The sequence below is a fragment of the Gorilla gorilla genome, chromosome 16 (genome assembly GCF_029281585.2).
Source record: "Gorilla gorilla gorilla isolate KB3781 chromosome 16, NHGRI_mGorGor1-v2.1_pri, whole genome shotgun sequence".
In the NCBI taxonomy this organism is placed as follows: Eukaryota; Metazoa; Chordata; class Mammalia; order Primates; family Hominidae; genus Gorilla; species Gorilla gorilla.
The window spans coordinates 51,215,787-51,236,259 of NC_073240.2; the positions used below are offsets into that span (position 1 = coordinate 51,215,787).

Genomic DNA, 20,473 nt, shown 5'->3' on the forward strand with positions numbered 1-20,473 from the left:
CAGTGCACATTGCACAGAGCAGCCTCTCACAACAAATGTTTATCTGGTCCAAAATGTGAGTGATGGCAAGGTTGAGAAACGCTGCTGTAAACTGATCAGTTTTAAACTGCAGTATTACTTTTTTCGTTAATAGCACTACTGCTCTTCATATTTTGCAGGGTACAGTGTGTGTGCCTCTGTGTGTGTGTGTGTGTGTGTGTGTGTGTGTGTGTGTGTGTGTGTGTGTGTGTAAGCAAGAGAAAATACTGTTTCGATCAACCAGTTACCAAAGCATACTTCTACCATTTTGTGTTCTTTTCTGCAGTGACCTTGTAGTTACTCTTTTCCATAGTATCATTCCCTTGTTCTCATCTCCTTTCAATCTTACTTACATATCCCTAATTTGACCATCTTGAGATACTATTTTTCCCATCAGGAACTGGCTTTTATTGCCTGCTGAATCAAATATAAAGAATTCTGGATGGCTTCAAAAGTCTTCCATAATGTGACTCCATCTCCTACATAATATAATTTAGTTATTCTTGTTAGTCAACATTTTTTTTTCCTTTTAGTTAAATTCAGCTGACAGGGAGAAACATTTATTAAAGTGGTGACTATGTGAGGACTATTGAGATAGGTGCCAGGGATCCAAAGACATGTCAACATTTTCCCTCTATCCAATTGATTATTTCCCAATAACTTCTGTAATATTCCTTATTATTACTATTTTTTCTGAGATGGAGTTTCACTCTTGTTGCCCAGGCTGGAGTGCAGTGGCGCGATCTTGGCTCACTGCAACCTCTGCCCCCTGGGTCCAGAAGATTCTCCTGCCTCAGCCTCCTGAGTAGGTGGAATTACAAGCATCCACCACCACGCCCAGCTAATTTTGTATTTTTAGTAGAGACGGGGTTTCTCCATATTGGTCAGGCTGGTCTTGAACTCCTGACCTCAGGTGATCTGCCTGCCTCAGCCTCCCAAAGCGCTGGGATTACAGGTGTGAGCCACCATGCCCAGCCAGATGTCCTCCTTTCTTACCCTGTTCTTAGCTAAATTCTGTCCTCAAGGCCAGTTTCTCTCTCTCATCACATCATCATGAGCACTGCATGTGTATGAGGATTTTAAAGCCTTATAGTAATTGTCTGTTGATCCCATTACTGTATTTAAGGAATGATATAGATCACAAGCATTGTAGGATTCACATGAAGAAACAAATTCCAAGAACTGGGACCATAAAGGATGGAAGAGATGGAACTTAAGTTTGTTTCTTTTTGTAGCTGAGACCTCAGATGTGCGCCACTACGCCCAGCTAATTTTTAAATTTTTTGTAAAATTTTTTGTCTTTACTTTGTTGCCCGCTTTGTTGGCTACCCACCATCTCTCCCTATCTCTGCCCTTTAGGCAACAACAATACTCAACATAAATATCTGTTCTTGAACTCCTGGGCTCAAGCAGTCCTCCCACCTCGGTCTCCCAGAGTGTTGGGATTACAGCTGTGAGGCACCACGCCCAGTCAGTGCACTGCTTTTTGCATGGAGAAAGTCTTGCTGCTACTTTAAAAAGGTCAGTGTGCTTAATTGATCTACATTCTGTCACAAACTTCTTATTTTATCACAGACTGATAACAAACAGTTCCCCAATCAGCACTGGCCATTGGACCATACTTGGAGTTACATTGCTGTAGTGTGAGACTTTCATACTTTTTTTAAAATTGTCACCTATATTAAGAAATTCATTTTACATTTTCATCCAGTGTTATATCATATACACATGTACATAACTGAAACAATTTTACGAAGCAGTACCTAACCGTACTATGTGTGACATAGTCTGATGTTTGCTATTTTTTTATTGCTGATCATGACCTTCTAATGGATTTTAAAAACACTGCCCTCAAGCATTTAGCACAGTGCTAGAGACATAGTAGTTGCTCAGAAAATACCATACATTTTAGCAGTGATTAAATCTTGAGAGGATTGAGCCTTCTTAATACTTGAGGATTACTTTAAAATGTTATTTCATTGGCCGCGCACGATGGCTCACGCCTGTAATCCCACCACTTTGGGAGGCCGAGGCGGGCGGATCACCTGAGGTCAGGAGTTCGAGACCAGCCTGACCAACATGGAGAAACCCTGTCTCTACTAAAATACAAAAATTAGCGGGGCATGGTGGTGGGGTGCCTGTAATCTCAGTTCCTCGGGAGGCTGAGGCTGCTTGAATCTGGGAAGTGGAGGTTGCAGTGAGCCAAGTTCATGCCACTGCACTCCAGCTTGGGCGACAGAGTGAGACTCTGTCTCCAAAAAAAAGAAGTTATTTAATCAATACTTAGTTGTTTGTGGCACCTCATACAGAAGGAGCGTAGAGTGGATTATGAGATTTAAGATAGCGAGAAGATACTTATGTTGAGTATTGTTGCTGCCTAAGGGCAGAAATAGAGAGAGATGGTGGGTGACCAACAAAGACAACTTTTGCTTTCCTTTCAGTATTGCCAAAGACCTTAGGAGTGGCTGGTGTGAATCCCTGCTTAAAATCAGGACCAGTTTGAATGACTGCAAACCTCAATTTTCACTTTTTACCTTTTAGTCTTCACTTTGTGGTTCCAGTCATCTAATCCCTACTCTTTGTCTTAGAAAGGAGCAGAAGGATGTCAGAGAAAGAACATTTTCTCTTTATTTATTTATTTTTTTTGAGATGGAGTCTCTGTTGCCCAGGCTGCAGTGCAGTGGCGCGATCTCAGCTCACTGCAAGCTCCACCTCCCAGGTTCGTGCCATTCTCCTGCCTCAGCCTCCTGAGTAGCTGGGACTACAGGTGCCCGCCACTGTGCCCGGCTAATTTTTTGTCTTTTTAGTAGAGACGGGGTTTCACCGTGTTAGCCAGGATGGTCTCGATCTCCTGACCTCGTGATCCGCCCGCCTTGGCCTCCCAAAGTGTTGGGATTACAGGCGTGAGCCACTGTGCACGGCCGCATTTTCTCTTTGTTAACTCATTTTCAACACTTTTGGGTTTCACTTTTGGAGCACTGCTGTTTGACTAAGGCTGAAGTTCTTTATCTTTGTCAGGTTTACACATCTTAAGAATTTTTATTTTTTGTTGTTAGAAGCATATTAATTTTTCTTGCGTATACTTAGTTATTTTTTTCACTTGCAATCCTTTTTGAAGCATAAGGTGTTTTGTTTTGTTTTGTTTTGTTTTAAAAGACAGAGTCTTGCTCTGTCGCCCAGACTCCGCTCACTGCAACCTTCACCTCCCGGGTTCAAGCGATTTTTCTGCCTCAGCCTCCTGAATAGCTGGGATTACAGGTGTGTGCCACCACGTCCGGCTAATTTTTGTATTTTTAGTAGAGATGAGGTTTCACCATGTTGGCCAGGCTGGTCTCAAACTCCCGACCTCAAGCAGTCCACCTGCCTCGGCCTCCTGAAGTGCTAGGATTACAGGCCTGAGCCACCGCGCCCGGCTGCATTTTCTCTTTGTTAACTCATTTTCAACACTTTTGGATTTCACTTTTGGAGCACTGCTATTTGACTAACGCTGAAGTTCTTTATCTTTGTCAGGTTTACACGTCTTAAGAATTTTTATTTTTTGTTGTTAGAAGCACGTTAATTTTTCTTACATATAGTTATTTTTTTTTCACTTGCAATCCTTTTTGAAGCATAAGTTTTGCTTTGTTTTGTTTTGTTTTGTTTTAAAAGACAGAGTCTTGCTGTGTCGCCCAGGTTGAAGTGTAGTGGTGCAATCTCCACTCACTGCAACCTCCACCTCCTGGGTTCAAGTGATTTTTCTGCCTCAGCCTCCTGAATAGCTGGAATTACAGGCATGTGTCACCACCACGCCCGGCTAATTTTTCTATTTTTAATAGAGATGAGGTTTCACCATGTTGGCCAGGCTGGTCTCAAACTCCCAACCTCAAGCAATCCACCTGCCTCGGCCTCCCAAAGTGCTAGGATTACAGGTGTGAGCCACTGCACCCGGCCACATAAGATAATTTTAATGTGTTGTATCTTATGGTTTGTCCTAGATCTAAACAAATAAATTCTGCAAATTATTTGACTTCTGTAGTTAATGAACACTTCTGTATAAGTATCAGTGGGTTTGTTGTTGCTGCTGCTCTTTTATTTTTTTTAAACGATTGTAGCCAAAATAAGGCAATTGAGTTCATTCAGTCATTCTAGTCAATATATTTTATGTCAGTCTATTTTCAGATTTCTTTAATGGCAAAATGCAGCAGAATGACTTATCAAAAATGTAACATGTTAAATTCACATAGATTTAGGTTGGATACACAGTCAGCCTTCTGTATCTGTGAATTCAACCAATGGCCGATTGGAAATATTTTTAAAAAATAATTGGATCTGTACTGAACCATGTACAGAGTTTTTTCTTGTCATTATTCCCTAACCAATACAATGTAACAACTGTTTATATAACATTTACATTGTATTAGGTATTATAAGTAATCTTGAGATGATTTAAAGTAAGGTTATATGCAAATCTTACACCATTTTATATCAGGGATTTGAACATATGCAGATTTTTGGTACTTGTGGGAAAAGTCCTGGAACCACTCTCCTACAGATACTGAGGAATTACTATATATGTTTTGCTTTCTCACTTGATGAGCGGAAAATACCCTTTACCTTCTGTTTGACTTCTGCAGAAACGTGTGTGATTGTAGAGGCTCAAATAGCAATTAAAACAATACTGAAAGTATTTTTAACACTAGGCATCCTTAAGTGACGGTATAAGTTACATGATTTTGTTAATAAAAATAGAAACAACTATGGTTTTTAATGGACTTTAGACATTATCAGAGAAGATTGTTACTTATTTGAACTGTTTCCAAAAATCAAATGGGGACAGAAAAGGAAGCTTTTAAAAAGTACAGTCTTTCTCCTAGAAACCCTTCCTAAAATCTTAGGTGACATCGTAATCTTATCCCTGTACTTTCCCTCCTTGTGTCTAATCATTTGCCAAGTCCTGTCATTCTACCTTTGCAGTGTCTCTTATTATATCTGCTTCCTCTGTTCCATCTCTACTGCCCTAGTTCTGACCTTCGTCATCTTTCCCTAGGATCATTATAATAGATAACTAGTGTTTTCCCTATCTAGTTTGTCACTTACCGCCTAACTTTATACTGTTCTTAGTTTTAATCACTTACCTCCCTACTTCAGAACCCTGCTACCTTTAGAAAACAAAGTAAATGCTTTAGTAACATTCAAGGCCTTCCCCGTTCCCTGTTCCAAGTCTATTTTTTTTTCCACTGCCATGTAGATCTTTGTTCATTCTATGTAGTGGCTAATTCCTAAAGATGTTCTTTACTTTCTTTTCTTCATCCTGCTTTTCATCTCTTTGAAAAACCTTCCCCCACCAAGACTCAAATGAAATGTTGTCTCTTTGATGATGACTTCCAAGATCCTTCTAGTCATACTTAATCTTCTCTCTTAATTTTTCTTATACTGTAATGTTTGTAACTCTATAGTTTGATATCATACTATGCTGTGTTACTACTGCTTAAAACTTTCTCTTCCACATTAGTTTTTTAAACTTTGTTGGTTTTTTTGTTTTGTTTTTGAGACGGAATCTCACTTTGTTGCCCAGGCTGGAGTGCAGTGGCGCGATCTCGGCTCACTGCAACCTCACCTCCTGGGTTCAAGTGAGTCTCCTACTTCAGCCTCCTGAGTAGCTGGGATTACAGGTGCCTGACATCATGCCCAGCTAATTTTTTTTGTTTGTTTTTTGTTTTTTGAGACAGTCTTGTTCTGTCACCCAGGCTGGAGTGCAGGGTGTGATCTCAGCTCACTGCAACCTCCACCCACTGGGTTGAAGCGATTCTCCTGCCTTAGCCTCCCAAGTAGCTGGGATTACAGGCATGCACTACCATGCCTGGCTAATTTTTGTATTTTTAGTAGAGATAGGGTTTCACCATGTTGACCAGGCTGGACTTGAACTCATGACCTCAAGTGATCTGTCTGCTTTGGCCTCCCAAAGTGCTGGGATTACAGGTGTGAGCCACCATGCCCAGCCCCAGTGTTCCAAGTCTTTTTTTTTTTTAATCAATATGTTTTTTTAAATGTGTATTTTTTGTTACTTGCTTGTTTAACCCATAACTTCCTAACTTTTACATCTCTCTGGGTACTCTCTTCATATTTATGTATGTTGCATTGCTTTACTCACGTTTGCGTTGTTATGCTCATATTATTTCTTTCCTTCCTTAAAACTTTAAGTACATTACATATATTCTTTTATATGTTATAAAGCATGATACTAAAATGATCACCTGTGCACATACTACCCAATTTGAGAACTAGAACCTTGCTGTACCCCTGAAGCTCCTTATATGTATCTCCCTAATTACAACTTTCCCTCTCCCAAGAAATATAATGTTGTGTTTAACATTTTCTGTCTTTCTTTATAGTTTTACCTCATTTATATCTTTAAGCAATATATTGTTCAATTCAATTTGATTTTTAACCTTTATATAGAGTATCATATTACACATATTCTTGGTTTTTCATTCAACATTGTGGGGGATGGGCAGAAGATGATGAGGTGAGAAGGCGGGCAGGGTGTGTTTTCTGGTTAAACTATTTATTCTTGGAGAATCAGAGACCATATCTTATATACCCCTTTAATAACCTCTGTTTAACACGAGGCCTACTGTTGCAAGCTAAGTCTCCTGATGATTTGCACTGACATTGATACATTGCTGTTGTCTCTGTAAGTATGAGGAAACCCAGGGGAACCCTGTCATACTCTTTCCTCAGTGGATGCTTTTAGCAAGTTTGATGAATTGTTGATGAATTAGATATCTCGCTAGAAGGACATATTTGATATCAGTTGATCCATTTGGGAGTGATAGTGTGGTCCAGAGACCTTTTCTCCCCTATCACTACTGCTTTAGACACAGGACCCAGGGTGGATGGTAAAGTGTAGAAAATGTTTGTATATTAGATCGTTGTTTCTAAATGCATAGATCTGAAAGTACAAATTAAAGTGTTTGGTTCAACATGTGTTTATAGATACCTGGAACAAGTATAGATAGAAAAAAAGTGAAAATGATAAAAATGCAATACTCAGAACAAAATGGTTTGGTGACTAAGACAGTGGACTAATGTGCACAGGGTTAGAAGGGATGAGTAACAATAAATCACAAAGTATTAATATTTAATATAAAATGTTACTAGAATTAAAGCAAATTGGGGTGCTTTTGGAATTTTCATAGGTGAGCAGCAGCCTTCCTATCCCCTGCTCCAAGTTGTACTTTACTTAGCTTTTTAGGATTAGATGTTCATTGATGTCCATTTGTTTAATGATAGTGAACTGGTAGAATGAAGATTATTAAGAGATTGGAAAGAAGTAGCCAGACGTGGTGGCTCACGCCTGTAATCCCAGCACTTTGGGAGGCCAAGGCGGGTGGATCACTTAAGGCCAGGAGTTTGAGACCAGCCTGGCCAATATGACGAAACCCCGTATCTACTGAAAACACAAAAACTAGCTGGGGGCATGGTGGCGAACGCCTGGAATTCCAGCTACTTGGAGGCTTAGGTAGGAGGATTGCTTGAGCTCGGGAGTTGGAGGTTACAGTAAGCCGAGATTGTGCCATTGCACTACAGCCAGGGTGACAGAGTGAGACCCTATCTCAAATAAATAAATAAATAAAAGGAAGAAATCACTTAAAAAAATAAATGGATATCATCAATGAGAAAAGAGAAATATTTCTAGATAAAAATTCCATCTACTTATGATCTAAACATTATGCTATTTTAACAAAAGAAACATGTAAACGCTTTGATTATTCTTACTGCTAGTTCCTTTGACAGGTAAGATTCCCAACTCTTAAGGCAAAATGATACAAAAAGTAATTCATTTGGTTAATGAAAATTTGAAAAAAATTATTACGTTCTTCACTCATATTCTGCATATCTTAAACTCCTGAAATAGATATTCTAAACAATTTAAAATTAACCCTGTTAGCAAAGGATATGGTTTAGGAATGTTTTTTTAAAACTGCTCACTTGTTTTATTGTGAATGAGGAAAATTAGTATAATTATTTGTATTTGTTTCAGGAAAGAACCACTTTTAAGGAAATATAGCATCCATTGTGAAAGTGGAAAAGTAAAGATAATTCATCATGCCTGCTGTGGCTTCAGTTCCTAAAGAACTCTACCTCAGTTCTTCACTAAAAGACCTCAATAAGAAGACAGAAGTTAAACCAGAGAAAATAAGCACTAAGAGGTATGATGTATCCTTTGCTAGTTTGATTGAATCAAATATTAATTTTTAGTTCATTTCCATATTAAAGTTAGATGAATGTTAAAAGTTTATTTGAAAAATAACACCATCACACGAATAAAATAGGACCTCCTTAGAGAAAGTCGTAATGTAATCATAGCACAATACATATATATTCTGCTCATATGCATATTATCTACTCTCCAGACAGATCATACAGATATGATCTCTAGGTCATAAAGTTTAAGAGGCAAAGATTATGAGGCTTCTAAAAAAAAATTCAGCCAGAAGTCATTGTCTTTTCATAAAACGATACAAAAATAATTCCTTTTTGGCCAGGTGCGGTGGCTCACGCTTGTAATCCCAGCACTTTGGGAGGCCAAGGTGGGCGGATCACCTAAGGTCAGGAGTTTGAGACAAGCCTGGCTAACATGGTGAAACCCCATTTCTACTAAAAATACAAAAAATTAGCCGGGCGTGGTGGCGCACATCTGTAATCCCAGCTACTCGGGAGGCTGAGGCAAGAGAATTGCTTGAACCCAGGAGGCGGAGGTTTTGGTGAGCTGAGATTGTGCCATTGCACTCCAGCTTGGGCAATAAGAGCGAAACTCTGTCTCAATAATAATAATAATAATAATAATAATAATAATAATAATAATAATAATTTTTTTTTTTCCACTTTGGGAGGCCAAGGTGGGCAGATCACCTGAGGTCAGGAGTTCGATACCAGCCTCGGCAACATGGTGAAACCCCGTCTCTACTAAAAATACAAAAATTAACTTGGCATGGTGGCATAGGCCTATAATCCCAGGTGGTGGGAGGCTGAGGGATCCCTGAGTCCAGGAAGTGGAGGTTGCAGTGAGTCAAGATTGCACCATTGCACTCCAGCCTGGGTGACAGAGTGAGACTCTGCCTCAAAATAAAATAAAAATAAAAAGATCTTTTGAAGGGCAGAAAGTAAGAGAGGGATTGGGCTATTTATCTTGCTAAGTTGGGAAGTTGATGAGGTGACAGAAAACAACTCTAACTCCTGTTGAATGATTTTCAGATGGGAAACAATGGGAAAGATAAAGCCACCTTTAGATAGGAAACGGTCAGGCCTAAGACAGTTTATTCCTTTCTAGTAATGTCTGGTTTACCTCTAGCACTACCCTTATCCCAGAGGAAGTGGTATATGTAAGTTGGTTGTATCCAAACTTGTGTCTAACTTTGTATCAGTTCTGAAGTAGTGGAACCTAAATAATGAAATTTGCTTTATCAAGATCAGTGGTCCCCAGCCTTTTTGGCACCAGGGACTGGTTTTGTGGAAGACAGTTTTTCAATGGACCAGGGTTAGGGAGGATAGTTTTGGGATGAGTCAAGTGCACTACATTTATTGTGCACTTTATTTCTATTATTATTACTCTGTAATGTGTAATGAGATAATTATATAACTCACCATAATGTAGAACCAGTGGTATCCCTGAGCTTGTTTTCCTGCAACTGGACCATCACATCTGGGGGTGATGGTCGACAGTGACAGATCATCAGGCCTTAGATTCTCATAAAGAACGCGCAACCTTGGCTAGGCGCAGTGGCTCATGCCTGTAATCCGAGCACTTTGGGAGGCTGAGATGGGAGGATCACTTGAGGTCAGGAGTTCGAGACCAGCCTGACTAACATGGTGAAACCTCGTCTCTACCAAAACTACAAAAATTAGCCAGGCATGGTGGTACACTCCTGTAATCCCAGCTACTTGGGAGGCTGAGGCAGGAGAATCACTTGAATCCGGGAGGCAGAGGGTGCAGTGAGCCAAGATGGCGCCATTGCACTCCAGCCCGGGCAACAAGAGCTAGACCCCGTCTCAAAAAAAAAAAAAAAAAAAAGGAGTGCACAACCTAGATCCCTCACATGTGCAGTTCACAATAGGGTTCGTGCTCCTATGGGAATCTAATGCCACCATGATCTGACAGGAGGTGGAGCTCAGGTGGTAATGTGAGCAATGGGGAGTGACTGTAAATACAGATGACACTTTGCTGGCTATCCCACCACTCATCATCTGCTGTGCATCCTGGTTCATAACAGGCCATGAACCAGTACCAATCTGTGGCCCTGGGGTTGGGGATCCCTGATAAAGATTATCTGTGGACTTTGTATATGACCTGTATTTTTTTCCCAGATGTCATTTGCTTTAATTATTATTTTTTCTCTAATTTTAAGTTATGTGCACAGTGCCCTGAAGATCTTTAAGACAGCAGAAGAATGCAGATTAGATCGTGATGAGGAAAGGGCCTATGTACTATATATGAAATACGTGACTGTTTATAATCTTATCAAAAAAAGACCTGATTTCAAGCAACAGCAGGTACCTTTTATTTTTGCATTGTTATTTCCTAAGTTATTTTGCATAATGGAGCTATTGTTTTTTTCTAAAAATTTTTAAGTAATAATGAAATGTAGCTCAAATTATATGCAGCATGATCTCATGTAGATAGAAAAAGGGAACTAAAGATACAGTGTTATTATTTACAAATGTGTATAATGTGTGGACTTGTACACATTCTTGGATTTGCCATGGATTAGTACAAGTTTATAGCAACATACAGATTCATAATTTTTTTCTGAGGTAATTAATAATTGCCAGGTCAAGTAGAAGGATTGAGTTTGCTCATTAAGTAAGAAAACATGACTATGTTTTTTTATAGTACTTTTATTGCGCTTTCTTAAGAGTCAAGGTTTAGTCTCTTGTTTTTATGTGACAGCTTTTTATATATGACTGACATTGTACCCATATTACAAATCTCAGTTTGCAAAATTGATACTGATCACTCCCTAAATCTTTTTTTTTTTTTTTTTTTTGAGACGGAGTTTCACTCTTGTTGTCCAGGCTGGAGTGCAGTGGCGTGATATCGGCTCACTGCAACCTGTCTCCTGGGTTCAAGCGATTCTCCTGCCTCAGCCTCCCGAGTAACTGGGATTACAGGCATGTGCCACCAAGCCTGGCTAATTTTGTATTTTTGGTAGAGATGGGGTTTCTCCATGTTGGTCAGGCTGGTCTCGAACTCCCAGCCTCAGTTGATCCGCCTGCCTCGGCCTCCCAAAGTGCTGGGATTAGAGGCATAAGCCTCTGCATCCAGCCCACTCGCCAAATCTTTAAACTTCTTTTTGCTTTTAATCCTTTGAACAGGTGCTTGTCTTCCATTTGATTGAAGCCATGGATAGGGAGGGCAGGGGCAATATAAATGAATAGAAAAAATTGATGACTAGGATAAGTGTTGATAGAGAAAATAGATGTATTTCAATTGTATTAGAAAGTAGCAAAAGAATGCTGGGCGCGGTGGTTCACACCTGTAATCCCAGCACTTTAGGAGGCCAAGCTGGGTGGATCACCTGAGGTCAGGAGTTCGAGACCAGCCTGGCCAACATGGTGAAACCCCATCTCTACTAAAAGTAAAAAAAACTAGCTGGGCGTAGTGGCGGGCGCCTGTAATCCAAGCTGCTTGGGAGGCTGAGACAGGAGAACCACTTGAATCTGGGAGGCAGAGGTTGCAGTGAGCCGAGATTGCACCACTGCACTCCAGCTCCAGCCCAGGCGGGCGATAGACTCCATCTCAAAAAACAAACAAAAACAAACTAGCAAAAAAAGAATATGAAGAATGTAGAGGTTCATTAAACAAAAGTGAAGAATGTTGTGTTGCTGGGTTTACCTTTACTTAGAAACAATCTTATTACCTGTCAGTAGTAACAAAATACTGCCTATAGAATTTTCACCTGGTAGAGAAGCCACCCTCAATTAATAATGAGATTTTATTTTGTTCTCTGGTGGTAGAATTGGCTTCTATTGTTTAAATTGACTTACTGAAATAACAAAATTTCTTTTGTTCTTTGATGATCTTTTTAAATTTTTTAAATTTATTTACTTTGAGAGAGTCTCGCCCTGTCACCCCAGGCTGGAGTGCGGTGGCACGATCTCAGCTCACTGCACCCTCCACCTTTCGGGTTCAAGCAATTCTCCTGCCTCAGCCTCCTGAGTAGGTGGGATTACAGGCTCTCGCTACCATGCCAGGCTAATTTTTTTGTATCTTTAGTAGAGATGGAGTTTCACCATGTTGGCCCAGCTGGTCTTGAACTCCTGACCTTGTGATCCGCCCCTCTCATTCTCCCAAAGTGCTGGGATTACAGGCATGATCCTGTGAGCCACTGTGCCCGGCCACTTATTTTTATTTTTAGAGGAGTGTGACTTTTGGTTGTTAAGGAATGACTTTAATATTTTACTTAATGGTGATAAATCATTGCTGGTATTTCTTCTCATTAGCAAAGTTATTCTAATAATAGTTACTAGGTTTTTTTTGTTTTTTGTTTTTTTAAAGACGGAGTCTCGCTCTGTCGCCCAGACTGGAGTGCAGTGGCTCAATCTCGGCTCACTGCAACCTCTGCCTCCCAGGTTCAAGCAGTTCTCCTACCTCAGCCTCCCGAGGAGCTGGACTACAGGTGTGCACCACCATGCCCAGCTAATTTTTGTGTTTTTAGTAAAGATGGGGTTTCACCATATTGGCCAGGCTGGTCTTGAACTCCTGACCTCGTGATCCGCCTGCCTCTGCCTTCCAAAGTGCTGGGATTCCAGGCTTGAGCCATCATGTCTGGCCAATTACTAGGTTTTTAGATCTGTCTTTGAAGAGGGGGCCCCTTGCATTTGGAGGTTCATTCATCTGTCCACAATGGTTGAATTAGTCCTGCCCTGGGAAAAATATTGTTTAATATTTTTGGCCATACTTATCTGCAGGTAAGAGACAGAGGCCTTCCTAAATTCAAACAAGTTTTTGCACACTCTGTGAAATATGTTAAAGTGGAATTGCTTAAAACGCAGTGTAAGTGGTGCTCACTAAAGTAAATATTTTTCAAAGTCTTAAAATTTGGATAACTTTGGTAGTTGTGTTGTTTGCTGTTTTGTTTGTGTGGTAGGTTTTTTTTTTTTTTTTAGGGTGACAGTCTCGTTCTGTTACCCAGGCTGGAGCGCGATGGCATGATTTTGGCTCACTGCAACCTTCACCTCCCGAGTTCAAGTGATTCTCCTGCTTCAGCCTCCCGAGTAGCTGGGATTACAGGCACCTGCCACCACGCCTGGCCTAATTTTTGTATTTTTAGTAGAGACAGGGTTTCACCGTGTAGGTCAGGCTGATCTCGAACTCCTGACTCTCGGTGATCCACCTACCTTGGCCTCCCAAAGTGCTGGGATTACAGGCATGAGCCACCATGCCCAACCAGTTTTTTTCTTTTAATGGTCTTGTTTACTTTTTGCTTTATTTTGGAAGTTAATAGTTATTTTTTTTTCTGTGACAAAATTGGGAATATTTTTGTAGCTACCTTTTTTTTTCTCTTCTTGAGAAGGTAGCGAGTACATTTAAACAGATGAGATTTTTCCATTTCCAGAGTCTCTATTGCATTTCCAAAGGGAGTATGTAGGCAGGGAAGGCCAGGCTGAGAAGCTCCCTGCAAAGGCTCAGGTAACTTAGGCCATTATTTCATATGATTCAGTAGTTCAGTTCCTGTTTTTCAGTAAAAGGATCATTTTCATTTGCTCTGTCCAGAGCATCTCATCTGCTTCTGTCTTAGAACTGTTTTTTGTTTGTTCTGAGACAGAATCTCACTTCCGTCACCCAGGTTGGAGTGCGGTGGACTCAGTCATGGCTCACTGCAGCCTCGACTTCCTGGGCTCAGCTGATTCTCTCACCTCAGCCTCCAGAGTAGCTGGGAGTACAGACACGCAACACCACACCTGGCTAATTTTTTAATTTTTAGTAGAAACGAGGTCTTACCCTGGTGCCCAGGTTAGTCTTGAACTCCTGGGCTCAAGTGGTCTGCCTGCCTCGGCCTCCCAAAGTGCTGGGATTACAGCTGTGAGCCACCTTGCCCAGTTGCAGAACTGTTTTCTGTTTTTTGTTATATTTTTCTGTAGCCCAGCCTCTCTAGTGTACTTCAGCTATGTGAGGTGCTAAATTTACTAACAAGATATTTTCTATTTTTTACCCTTTAGATGAGGTAGGGACTGAATATATGTCATTGAACTTCCTTAGAAACTTGAATTTTAACTCTTATTTTATACTAGAAAATGTTTGAGTTTTAGGCTGGGCGCAATGGCTCACCCCTGTAATCCCAGCACTTTGGGAGGCTGAGGCAGGTGGATCACTTGCGGTCAGGAGTTTGGACCAGCCTGGCCAACATGGTGAAACCCCATCTCTACTAAAAATACAAAAATTAGCAGGGTGTGGTGGTATGCATCTGTAGTTCCAGCTACTCGGGAGGCTGAGGCAGGGGAATCGCTTGAACCTGGGAGGCGGAGGTTGCAGTGAGCCAAGATCGCACCACTGCACTCCAGCCTGGGTGACAGAGCAAGAGTCTGTCTCAAAAAAAAAAAAAAAAAAAAAGCCTGGGCACAGTGGCTCACGCCTGTAGTCCCAGCACTTTGGGAGGCAGAGGCAGGTGGATCACAAGGTCAGGAGTTCAAGACCAGCCTGGCCAACATGGTGAAACCCCATCTCTACTTAAAATACATAAAAAAAAATTAGCCAGATGTGGTGGCAGGCGCCTGTAATCCCAGCTACTTGGAAGGCCGAGGCAGGCGAATTGCTTGAACCTGGGAGGTGGAGGTTGCAGTGAGCTGAGATTGCACCACTGCACTCCAGCCTGGGCAACAGAGCAAGATTCCATCTCAAAAAAAAAAAAAATTGAGATTTAGATAAAACATTAATTTAGCAAGCTCTCTCAATAGTAGAGAAGGACACTACATTTTATTACTTATCAAAAAGTCAGCTTATGAATAATTTTTTCAGGGTTATCTGAAAAAGTGGGGAAAGAAAATGTATTGAAAATATTAGTGTAGCGAATTCTAGATAAAATTAGAATTGTATTTTAAAATTTTTATGGTTTTCTTGATAATTCTTAATATTCATTGGTAAACCTATTTTTGTTTAGGAAATCATGAAAGTTGTTTGAATTCATATATTCAGGAATCAGGAAAGTTCTGGTAAACCTGAGAAGCAAACATTTTTAGTTATGTAATAATTGGATGTTATCTTTTTCTTCTGTCAATTATCGTACTATTGAAATTTTGGAAGCATTTATATTTACTTTAACTGTGCTCCTTTAAGAGCACAGAGATAAATAATTGACAGGAAATCTCACTAATATTAGGGGAATGTCTGGTAGTGTGTAACAGACATGCCCAACCATAAACAATTTTTTGTGTTTAAATAGGTTTAAGCTGGGCTTACAGGTTGGCTTTTTGGTGAGTTCATGTGTAAAAATAAATAAAACAAGTTATAGCATTTTTGGTTTTACTTTGTATTTTGTATTTATTCAGAATGATTACATTATGATTTCTATTAAATGGTTCTGTTAATGTAATGATTACATTGTATTTTCTGTTGAGAGAATTGCATCAGTAGTCAGGACACGGTGTGCTAACTGAAATTATTGTAATGTTCAATTGATACGATATTGAACAAACTGTACACTTTTATTGGAATTACATAGTGAAGGGTCCTTCTAGTATATTTAGGCTTTAGAAGAATCAGCCAAACAAAGCATGATCTACTTTTAGGCTAGATAGACATATGATAACTGTTATCAACAGACTTTTTTTGAGACAGGGTCTCACTCTGTTGCTCAGGCTGAAGTACAGTGGCACTATCATGGCTCCCTAAAGCCTTGACCTCCTGGGTACAAGCTATCCACCTGCTTTGGCCTCCCAAAGTGCTGGGATTACAAGCGTGAGCCACCTGGCCTGGCCATCAACAGATTTTTCTTCTTAAAAATAAGTCTTAGGTTAACTGGGACACAAAAATTAAATCTTTTGCTATATCACTCATATTCTGTTCTTGTGTTACCACATACTCTTTTGAAATTAAGAAGTGTTTAGAATGATAGATTGTTGAGCACTGGTATATTGAATTAGAGCTCAGGTCCAGTTTTTCAAGTTATTTATAATAATATTTGTAAATGTCTGGCAATTTTCTTTAGAAAAATTTAATTCTTCATATGCTCCAGGTTGTATTGTGCTACTGGACGCTGGTCTTATGGGAATGAATTATTTACTGTTAGTTTTTGTTGTTGTTTTCAAACGGGGTCTTGCTCTGTTGCCCAGACTGGAGTTCAGTGGCACTGTCTCTGCTCACTGCAACCTCCACTTCTTGGGTTCAAGCAATTCTCTTGCCTCAGCCTTCCAAGTTGCTGGGACTACAGGCACGTGCCTCCACACCTGGCTAATTTTCATATTTTTAGTAGAAACGGGGGTTTGCCATGTCGGCCAGGCTGGTCTTGAACTCCTGACCTCAGGTGATCCACCCACCTCAGGCTCCCAATGTGCTGGGATTACATGTGTGAGCCCCTGCACCCAGCCTACTGTTAGTTTTTTTTTTCTTTTCTTTTTTTCCCCCTGAGACAGAGTTTGACTCTTGTTGCCCGGGGTAGAGTACAATGGCGTTATCTCAGCTCACTGCAACCTCTGCCTCCCGGGTTCAGGTGATTCTCCTGCCTCAGCCTCCCAGGTAGCTGGGATTACAGGCGCACGCCACCACGCCTGGCTAATTTTTGCATTTTTATGTTTTTTTTTTTGTTTTGTTTTGTTTTTTCTTCCTTTTTGTGGGGAACGGGGTCTCACTATATGCCCAGGCAGGTCTCAAACTCCTGGGCTCAAGCTATCCTCCTGCCTCTGCCTCCCTGAGAGCTGGGATTACAGGCGTGAGCTACCGTGCCCGGCCTAATTTTTGCATTTTTAGTGGAGACGGGGTTTCACCATGTTGCTCAGGCTGGTGTCAAACTCCTGACATCAGATAGATGATCCATCCGCCCCAGCCTCCCAAAGTGCTGGGATTACAGACGTGAGCCACCGCACATGGCCTACTGTTAGTTTTGATCTGCCTAGTTACAGAAGTTATGTTTGTTTATTTGTATCATCAGTAATCTAGAAGTTATATATATTTATGTGGGCTGTTAGATATGTTTATATGGCTCCACCATTGCAGCTCTTCATGACTGAGAGCCAAAGATAGGTACTTCTGAGCTACAACCCTTCTTTTTACAAATTATGATTATTATAATTTGTAATGAACTGTGCTAGTAGGCTCTATTTGCAAAGTCATATTGACATGTTGTGGCAAATTGGATCCAGTAATCATTTAACTGACTTAACTAACTACTGCAATGTCATACCAACCTTGATTTGAAAATATCTGATTGTAGTATCTAATGATTGACCTCTTGGAGTAGTGATTTAAAAAACAACAACAACAACTTCATTGTACTTGTTAGTAAATTATATGCCAAACCTTTTACCTTTTGCATTTTTTAAAGGTGGATTTTTTTTTTTTTTTTTTTTTTTTTAAGATAGAGTTTCGTTCTGTCGCCCAGGCTGGAGTGCAGTGGCGCAATCTCGGCTCACTGCAACCTCCGCCTCCTGGGTTCAAGTGATTCTCCTGCGTCAGCTTCCTGAGTAGCTGGGATTACAGGCACATACCACCACGCCCAGCTGGTTTTTCTATTTTTAGTAGACATGGGGTTTCACCATGTTGGCCAGGCTGGTCTTGAACTCCTGTCCTCAAGTGATGTGCCCGCCTCAGCCTCCCAAAGTTCTGGGATTACAGGTTTGAGCCACTGCACCCGGCCTAGATTATACTATTAATTATTTATTTTCTATCATTTGGTTTTTAGTTGCTTAGAGTTTCCTAATGTGTAAAACTTGTTTTATGTATCAAAAGTGTTTTGACTCCAGTTGGGATGTGAGTAGCTATTCTAAAGTACAGGTGGAAGCAAAAATATCTGTTTAGAACAAGTAAACAAAACACATTCCATGTTGTGTCTGTACACAGTTTGCTTTATTGTGAGACTGGAGAAAAAACTAGGTACATATTTTTAATAAGAAAATATACTTTATTCTTGAAAGCTTTGTTCTTTGGCGCTTACTCACAAATAACAATGTTATTTATACTTTTTAACGGAGACTTACAAATAAGTCAAATTTATGAACTAGTGGATCTTTTTAACTTACTAATGGTATGAAGACATACTTTTGAGACATTTGGAGAATAAATTATACATTTACGTAGGTTAAAAGTTTTTAAAAATCTTCCATTGTAATAAAACAAACTTCCCTTTATATAAGCACCATGATTTTAATGATTTTAACACTAGTGTCACATGCAATGCCCAGAACTAACAATATGGGATGGTTTTCCTATAATTTTAGGATTATTTCCATTCAATACTTGGACCTGGAAACATCAAAAAAGCTGTCGAAGAAGCTGAAAGACTCTCTGAAAGCCTTAAATTAAGGTACAGATATTATGAAATATTTAAAATAATGTAAATTTAGAAGATAAAAATAATATTTAAGATTTACCGATTTATATCTGACGATTCATATAATATTCCAATTTTTTTTTGAGACAGAGTCTCACGCTGTCTGTCGCCCAGGCTGGAGTGCAGTGGCGCGATCTCGGCTCACTGCAAGCTCCACTTCCTGGGTTCACGCCATTCTCCTGCCTCAGCCTCCCGAGTAGCTGGGACTACAGGCACCCACCACCATGCCCGGCTAATTTTTTGTATTTTTAGTAGAGACAGGGTTTCACCATGTTAGCCAGGATGGTCTCGATCTCCTGACCTTGTGATCCTCCTGCCTCGGCCTCCCAAAGTGCTGGGATTACAGGTGTGGGCCACCATGCCTGGCCCCAATATTTCTTTTTTTTTTTTTTTTTTTTTCTGAGACGGAGTCTCGCTGTTGCCCAGGCTGGAGTGCAGTGGCGCGATCTCAGCTCACTGCAGACTCCGCCCCCGGGGTTCACACCATTCTCCTGCCTCAGCCTCCCGAGTAGCTGGGACTACAGGCGCCTGCCACCTTGCCCGGCTAATTTTTTGTATTTTTAGTAGAGACAGGGTTTCACTGTGTTAGCCAGGATGGTCTCGATCTCCTGACCTCAAGTGATCCGCCCGCCTCGGCCTCCCAAAGTGCTGAGATTACAGGCGTGAGCCACCCGGCCCCAATATTTCTAATTTATAATATTTGTAAGTTTCTGGCATTATTCTTTAGAAAAATTTAATTCTTCATATGTTCTTTGGTGTATTCTGCTCCTGGATACTATGCGTATAGGAATGAAGTATTTACTGTTACTTTTGATCTGCTTAGTTACAGAAGTTATTTAAATTTGGAAAAAAAACTGATTCTGGTATTTGCCATGACTTGCTTACCAGGTTTATAAAAATAATTACAAAACAAAAACAGTATGTTTCAGTTTTTAGTCGTTAGGTCGTTAGTCATTCTTTTTTTTTTTTTTTTTGGAGACGGGGTTTTGCCTCTTGTTTCCCAGGCTGGAGTACAATGGCCTGATCTCACCTCACTGCAACATTTGCCTCTCAGGTTCAAGTCATTCTCCTGCCTCAGCTGCCTGAGTAGCTGGTATTACAGGCATGTGCCACCATGCCTGGCTAATTTTGTATTTTTAGTCGTGACGGGGTTTCTCCATGTTGGTCAGGCTGGTCTTGAACTCCTGAGCTCCGGTGATCTGCCTGCCTCGGCCTCCCAAAGTGCTGGGATTATAGCCGTGAGCCAGTGCACCCGGCCATTAGTCATTCTTTAAAATTTAAATTGTTTCCCTTATCAACAACATAATGCTGTTATGTAGATCCTAGTAGATAAATTTCTGCCTGTATCTGTAGCATAAAAAATGTTAATAGATAAAACCAAAAGCATTCTCAGCAGTATGATACAGAAGGAGAGAACAATGGAACTGGTCTTAAGTGATACAAGCTGCCAAAGCCTGGTTAGTGAAAAACAGCAAACTGAGAGCTGTTTGATGCAAATAATAAATAGAAGGAGGAAACTGAAAGATTTAACCAGGGTGACATATTTCTTTACTGGCTTGAATTTTTTTTTTTTCACTAAGAATGTATCATATGTTACTTGTATTTAAAAATATTCTGACCAGGAGCAGTGGCTCAGTCCTGTAATGCCTGCACTTTGGTAGGCCCAGGCGGGCGGATTACTTGAGGCCAGGAGTTTGTGGCCAGCCTGGCCAACATGGTAAAGCCCCGTCTCTACTGAAAATGCAAAAAAAGTTAGCCGGGTGGGGTGGCAGGCAGCTGTAGTCCCAGCTACTCAGGAGGCTGAGGCAGGAGAATCGCTTCAGCCTGGGAGGCAGAGGTTGCAGTGAACTGAGATCTTGCCACTGCACTCTAGCCTGGGCGACAGAGTGAGACTGTCTCAAAAAAAGAAAATAACTCTCAACTTATAAAGG

The 20,473-nt window shown here is 40.5% G+C and overlaps 1 protein-coding gene across 8 annotated transcripts in view; it reads left to right on the forward strand.

Moving 5' to 3' along the window:
- Positions 1-20,473, forward strand: part of USP8 (ubiquitin specific peptidase 8) — a 75,574-nt gene that overhangs the window by 6,899 nt on the left and 48,202 nt on the right. For 4 of the 8 annotated variants that reach the window (XM_019011085.3, XM_055363003.1, XM_019011086.3 and 1 more), the window contains exons 2-5: positions 1,378-1,539; positions 8,042-8,210; positions 10,407-10,551; positions 18,430-18,515. In XM_019011085.3, coding sequence (XP_018866630.3) covers positions 8,107-8,210; positions 10,407-10,551; positions 18,430-18,515 — 335 coding nt within the window. In that variant the 5' untranslated portion in view covers positions 1,378-1,539; positions 8,042-8,106. The remainder of the gene's footprint in view (positions 1-1,377; positions 1,540-8,041; positions 8,211-10,406; positions 10,552-18,429; positions 18,516-20,473) is intronic. The other 4 variants (XM_019011087.4, XM_019011084.4, XM_019011083.4 and 1 more) reach the window with 1 other exon arrangement.